Here is a 6,929-nt window from a genome sequence, read left to right as displayed (position 1 = left end):
CAATTACCAGTTCCCGCTGAGTTCTGCAGACAGGGAACAGAACCTTCCAGACGCTTCCTGATGGACCTGAACACTGGGATGCTCAAGCGTGGAGTTGGCGAAATGAACAGAAGAGTTTCAGGATGTATGTCTGCAAAGTCATTTTCTTAAATATCAATGCACATGATAGATTTTGAACCATAACACCTTACGCTTAGTTGTAATCATAAATACACTCTTAAAAATAAAGGTGCTTCACGATGCCAAAGATTAAGATGCTTTTTGTCTAAATGGTTCCATAAAGAACCTTTAACATCTGAAGAACCTTTCTGTTTCACAAAAGGTTCTTTGTGGTGAAAGGTTCTTCAGATTATAAAAAGGTAAGAAAGAGACGGTTCTTTAAAGAACCTTTGACTGAATGGTTCTTTGTGGAACCAAAAATGTTTTTTCTATGGCATCGCTTGAGGAACCTTTTGAAGCACCTATATTTTTAAGAGTGTAGGGTCTTCTAAGGGTTTTTAAACTTAAGCGGTTTGTTGCAAACCCATCTAAAGCTCTCCACCAAGTTTCATTGGATAAAGCAAAACTTCACCCCTTTTATAATACAATTTAAGCATCTCCATAGACTTCTATCTTTAAAAAGTGGAAAAATATATAACACTAACTGATGCGATTGGCATACAGTAAGAAGTATGGAGCTGTAAATTAGTGGACTGCGTAGTTCATTAGGACTTGGAAGAATATGATGAAAAATGTTTGAGTTCATATTGAGATCTCCGGCTTTGATTGCAAACTTTGGTATTTTGGCAAATCTGAGCAGTTTGAAACATTTTTGAGAATCTAGAAGAAAAACATGAGATTAGTCTCTTTTTTTTCTAGAGAAGCATTTCAGAACCAGGAGACTTCAGCAGAAGTCTCAAATTGATCTTGTTTAGTTAATTGATCAATGGTTCTCCTAAGAAAAAGACCCCAATAATCTCACATCTATCTCCTCTAGAGTTTTGGATCTCAGCAACTCATGATATTAGTCTTTTTTTCAAGAGAAACATCCTGGAACCATGAAACCTCAGCAAAAGTTTCCAATTGCTGTTGTTTAATCTTATATTGGAACTCTTCTAATGGAGAAATAACTTGAAAGAATTTGAAATAAATTTCCATATTACCTGCCAATTGCACATTGATGTCTGCATTTGTTGTGGTGTTTCCTCTACAGTGGATGAGTTCAGACAAGGCACTGAGAACAAGCTGCACACCCTGCAAGAGCTCAGAATGCGTCCCATGATGAGATCGCAGTACAGCGCTCAGAGCGAAAAACACGAGCAGAGAGCAATCCCTGCCGAGGTGTACAGAAAATGCACTGAAACTTCTAGAAATGTCCTGATGGACCAGAACACCGGTCTGCTCAAAGAACACAGGAACGAGATGGACAGGAGAGTAGGGGGCTGTAAGTCTCACTTTCTAATGGAGATTGTCCATTGGTCTACCAGCTAGAGTAGCAATAAACCAGTGCTAATCAACATAAACCATCCAAAGTAAAGTCTAATTGGTCTTTTTAGCAGGTAATTTGGCTTTCTCAGCAATCCTTTACCAGTCTGGACTAATGTTTTCTTTCACCTTCATTAGCAGCTAAATGGGAAGTGGTTTCTGAGCATGAGGACACAAGAAGCCAAGACTCTTCTGAACATAAGGAGAACCACAAAGCAGTTCCTGTTGAGATCCGCAGGCAGGGAACAGAACCTTCCAGACGCATCCTGATTGACACGAACACTGGGATGCCCAAGGAGGAACTCAGCGAAATGAACAGAAGAGTTTCCGGCTGTAAGTCTGCAAAATAATTTGCATTATAGATTTTAGTGTTGCTTTGCTTTTTCAAAACCTCTACGTATTATATGTAAGGTCAACATGATCATGCAAAATCGCATGGACAAACACTCAAGCTGTTCTTAAGAGAAATCAAGTATAACAATTACATTTAATAGATTATGGATACTTTCAATAGTGTGCTATTTTCTCCACAGTCTACAATCCAGCACCTATTGAGAAGAGGCAAGGAACAGAACCTTCCAGACGCTTCCTGATGGACATGGACACTGGGATGCTCAAGCATGAAGTTGGCGAAATGAACAGAAGAGTTTCTGGCTGTATGTCTGCAAAGCCATTTTTTTTAAATATCAATGCAAATAACAGATTTTGGGCTTACTTCATCAGTTTTTGTTTTCTCCACAGTCTACAATCCTCCAGCTTATGAGATGAGGAAGGGAACCCAGAATTCTCATGCCACTCTGGTGGATTCCAGAACTGGACAACTGCTGCCAGCTCTAACAGAACTGCAGAGGAGCACAGAGCCATGTGAGTGCTTCAAACATGATATCCACCATGTTCTAAGACTTGAAAATTGTTAAAAATACCTACACTACTTGCACTTTTGGATATAATAGGGATTCATCAAAAATGTAAATTATGCCATAATTTCTTACCATCTTAAATTTTCCAAAATGGTTTTGTTTCTTGTGTTCAACAGAATATCTATTCAGCTGAACTTTCAAGCACTGAATCATTAGTTCAAGGTTTGGGAACAAACGGTCTTCTGAACTTTAATCTTTATCAGGGTTGAACCACGTCTGCTTCTTCTTTGGCACATAAGCACATTTTATCTGCTTGATAAAATATGTGATTAGCTGTTCAACAACTGAGATAGAGACAAGTCGTAAATCAGTTTTTATGGCTTGTGAAGTAGAGGTGTGCTTTTAGGTTAAGTGAGATTATATGAAAGGGCATTTGGCATGTTTAATGTATAAGAAATAAGCTGCAGGTTTGATGTTCATGATGTGTTTGCAGGTCTCCATGCAAGACCACTGCACCGATTCCCAAATGGTAAATTAAAACAAATTGGGCCACAAATGGTCCAAGATGAACACAGGGATAGCTCAGTTCTGAAGCACATGAACACTGATGTGAAACCCAAGAAGCAATTACCAGTTCCCGCTGAGTTCTGCAGACAGGGAACAGAACCTTCCAGACGCTTCCTGATGGACCTGAACACTGGGATGCTCAAGCGTGGAGTTGGCGAAATGAACAGAAGAGTTTCAGGATGTATGTCTGCAAAGTCATTTTCTTAAATATCAATGCACATGATAGATTTTGAACCATAACACCTTACGCTTAGTTGTAATCATAAATACACTCTTAAAAATAAAGGTGCTTCACGATGCCAAAGATTAAGATGCTTTTTGTCTAAATGGTTCCATAAAGAACCTTTAACATCTGAAGAACCTTTCTGTTTCACAAAAGGTTCTTTGTGGTGAAAGGTTCTTCAGATTATAAAAAGGTAAGAAAGAGACGGTTCTTTAAAGAACCTTTGACTGAATGGTTCTTTGTGGAACCAAAAATGTTTTTTCTATGGCATCGCTTGAGGAACCTTTTGAAGCACCTTTATTTTTAAGAGTGTAGGGTCTTCTAAGGGTTTTTAAACTTAAGCGGTTTGTTGCAAACCCATCTAAAGCTCTCCACCAAGTTTCATTGGATAAAGCAAAACTTCACCCCTTTTATAATACAATTTAAGCATCTCCATAGACTTCTATCTTTAAAAAGTGGAAAAATATATAACACTAACTGATGCGATTGGCATACAGTAAGAAGTATGGAGCTGTAAATTAGTGGACTGCGTAGTTCATTAGGACTTGGAAGAATATGATGAAAAATGTTTGAGTTCATATTGAGATCTCCGGCTTTGATTGCAAACTTTGGTATTTTGGCAAATCTGAGCAGTTTGAAACATTTTTGAGAATCTAGAAGAAAAACATGAGATTAGTCTCTTTTTTTTCTAGAGAAGCATTTCAGAACCAGGAGACTTCAGCAGAAGTCTCAAATTGATCTTGTTTAGTTAATTGATCAATGGTTCTCCTAAGAAAAAGACCCCAATAATCTCACATCTATCTCCTCTAGAGTTTTGGATCTCAGCAACTCATGATATTAGTCTTTTTTTCAAGAGAAACATCCTGGAACCATGAAACCTCAGCAAAAGTTTCCAATTGCTGTTGTTTAATCTTATATTGGAACTCTTCTAATGGAGAAATAACTTGAAAGAATTTGAAATAAATTTCCATATTACCTGCCAATTGCACATTGATGTCTGCATTTGTTGTGGTGTTTCCTCTACAGTGGATGAGTTCAGACAAGGCACTGAGAACAAGCTGCACACCCTGCAAGAGCTCAGAATGCGTCCCATGATGAGATCGCAGTACAGCGCTCAGAGCGAAAAACACGAGCAGAGAGCAATCCCTGCCGAGGTGTACAGAAAAGGCACTGAAACTTCTAGAAATGTCCTGATGGACCAGAACACCGGTCTGCTCAAAGAACACAGGAACGAGATGGACAGGAGAGTAGGGGGCTGTAAGTCTCACTTTCTAATGGAGATTGTCCATTGGTCTACCAGCTAGAGTAGCAATAAACCAGTGCTAATCAACATAAACCATCCAAAGTAAAGTCTAATTGGTCTTTTTAGCAGGTAATTTGGCTTTCTCAGCAATCCTTTACCAGTCTGGACTAATGTTTTCTATCACCTTCATTAGCAGCTAAATGGGAAGTGGTTTCTGAGCATGAGGACATAAGAAGCCAAGACTCTTCTGAACATAAGGAGAATCACAAAGCAGTTCCTGTTGAGATCCGCAGGCAGGGAACAGAACCTTCCAGACGCATCCTGATTGACACGAACACTGGGATGCCCAAGGAGGAACTCAGCGAAATGAACAGAAGAGTTTCCGGCTGTAAGTCTGCAAAATAATTTGCATTATAGATTTTAGTGTTGCTTTGCTTTTTCAAAACCTCTACGTATTATATGTAAGGTCAACATGATCATGCAAAATCGCATGGACAAACACTCAAGCTGTTCTTAAGAGAAATCAAGTATAACAATTACATTTAATAGATTATGGATACTTTCAATAGTGTGCTATTTTCTCCACAGTCTACAATCCAGCACCTATTGAGAAGAGGCAAGGAACAGAACCTTCCAGCCGCTTCCTGATGGACATGGACACTGGGATGCTCAAGCATGAAGTTGGCGAAATGAACAGAAGAGTTTCTGGCTGTATGTCTGCAAAGCCATTTTTTTTTTTAAATATCAACGCACCGCTGCACAAACAAGACACTGAACCTTCCAGAAACCTCCTGATGGACCTGAACGCCGGTCTACTCAAAGAACATAGGAATGAGATGGACAGGAGAGTAGGGGGCTGTAAGTCTCGAACTGGTCTTTTTACCAGGAAATTTAGCTTTCCTTTACCAGTCTGGACTAATGTTTTCTATCACCTTCATTAGCAGCTAAATGGGAAGTGGTTTCGGAGCATGAGGACATAAGAAGCCAAGACTCTTCTGAACATAAGGAGAATCACAAAGCAGTTCCTGTTGAGATCCGCAGGCAGGGAACAGAACCTTCCAGACGCATCCTGATTGACACGAACACTGGGATGCCCAAGGAGGAACTCAGCGAAATGAACAGAAGAGTTTCTGGCTGTAAGTCTGCAAAATAATTTGCATTATAGATTTTAGTGCTGCTTTGCTTTTTCAAAACCTCTACATATTATATATGTAAGGTCAACATGATCATGCAAAATTGCATGGACAAACACTCAAGCTGTTCTTAAGTGAAATCAAGTATAACAATAGTTGACAATCTTCAAGGCAGTTTACGCAAATCAAAAAAAGACACGAACTTCTGCTTGACTCAACTAGAGCAGATGCAACGAAAATGCAACGACGTTCGGTCGCGTCGCAACAACGTTCGTCTGGTCAATCTACCAACAGGAATGGAAGGAGACGACCCTGTCGGTTTTCTACAGAAAATGCTACCTAAATGGATCCCGGATCTTTCGTGCCCGATTGAGATCGACAGAGCCCATCGCGTATACTCGAACTCCAACTCACCTAGGCCACGATCGTTGATATTTCGGCTTCTTCGCTGCCCTGACAGGCAAGCCATCCTTCAAGGAGCACGTAAAGCAAAACCCACTTTGCCCGGAGGAGCGCGTCTGGAGTTCTATGCTGATTACAGTCACGAGACGGCACAAAAAAGGAAGGCGTTTTCAACCGTATGATCCAAGCTTCACCAGAAAGGCGCTGAAACTTTCCTGATCTACCCAGCATTGCTGAAAGTCACTTACAAGGGTCAGAAATACTCGTTTGAATCTCTGGAAGATGCTGAAAAGTATCTCGAGGGTCTTGATGGAGCGGCGACACCTATTGCCCGCAGATCTTTAAACTTCCTGCCTGAGGAGACAATGGAGGATGACTAATGACGCTTTTGACCACAAATTTGTTCAATACAAGGACTAGAAACCTTTTCAACGTTTGCTCTTGGTTCAGCCCATCAGAGTGAATTGGTAACATGTTCCTATTTTTATACGGTATTTTTATTTGTTTATTTTATATTATTTTTTCTCCCTCATGTGCAGATTGTTAGACATTGCTTTATAGAGAGTTTTTAGTTGATTATTGTAAGCTCGCTAACCTAGAAAAGAGGGGCCTCAGTTCATAATTTAATTCCGGCTGCCATAAAGAGTCGAGTTATGGTAATCACATGTTTTAGGATTACTTCAGAGCTCTGTAAAAATCACCTTATAATTCTATATTCCTCAGTTTGTTTAAATCATAGGGGTTAATAAGGCGAATAATGTTTTAGACATTGCCTCGCGACTGCCACAGATGTTTGCTAAAAGGGTTAAATGGGAGAGGGAGGGGGCGCTTAGGCGCATAAAGCACCCAGGACCGCTAATGATTTTGTTGATGCATATGGATATAAAAATCTTGGTTATATGTTCAACAACCTGTTTTTTACACTATGCGTTATTCTGTGTGATTCCAGCAACTATAGACTATGGTTAATATAAATATATTGTCTCTCAATGTTAGGGGGTTGAATTCTCCCATTAAACGTACACGGGTTTTAGATC

At 39.8% G+C, this 6,929-nt stretch overlaps 1 protein-coding gene across 1 annotated transcript in view; it reads left to right on the top strand.

Annotated features, from left to right (window-relative positions):
• The window catches only part of LOC107698895 (uncharacterized), a 7,494-nt gene extending 1,222 nt beyond the window's left edge, over positions 1–6,272 (top strand). Inside the window, exons 3-13 of the mRNA XM_016500030.1 lie at positions 1–124; positions 1,193–1,423; positions 1,603–1,797; positions 1,998–2,120; positions 2,206–2,328; positions 4,141–4,371; positions 4,551–4,745; positions 4,946–5,215; positions 5,299–5,493; positions 5,662–6,030; positions 6,121–6,272. The exon at positions 1–124 is cut by the window's left edge and continues 131 nt beyond it. Of these exons, the coding sequence (XP_016355516.1) occupies positions 1–124; positions 1,193–1,423; positions 1,603–1,797; positions 1,998–2,120; positions 2,206–2,328; positions 4,141–4,371; positions 4,551–4,745; positions 4,946–5,215; positions 5,299–5,493; positions 5,662–6,030; positions 6,121–6,272 (2,208 nt within the window). The remainder of the gene's footprint in view (positions 125–1,192; positions 1,424–1,602; positions 1,798–1,997; positions 2,121–2,205; positions 2,329–4,140; positions 4,372–4,550; positions 4,746–4,945; positions 5,216–5,298; positions 5,494–5,661; positions 6,031–6,120) is intronic.
• The last annotated feature ends 657 nt before the right edge of the window (positions 6,273–6,929 follow it).

This window comes from Sinocyclocheilus anshuiensis, unplaced genomic scaffold, assembly GCF_001515605.1.
Source record: "Sinocyclocheilus anshuiensis isolate Anshui unplaced genomic scaffold, SAMN03320099.WGS_v1.1 scaffold1854, whole genome shotgun sequence".
Taxonomy (NCBI): Eukaryota; Metazoa; Chordata; class Actinopteri; order Cypriniformes; family Cyprinidae; genus Sinocyclocheilus; species Sinocyclocheilus anshuiensis.
The sequence above is the reverse complement of the archived record's forward strand: the minus strand, read 5'-3'. Positions and strand labels throughout refer to the sequence as shown.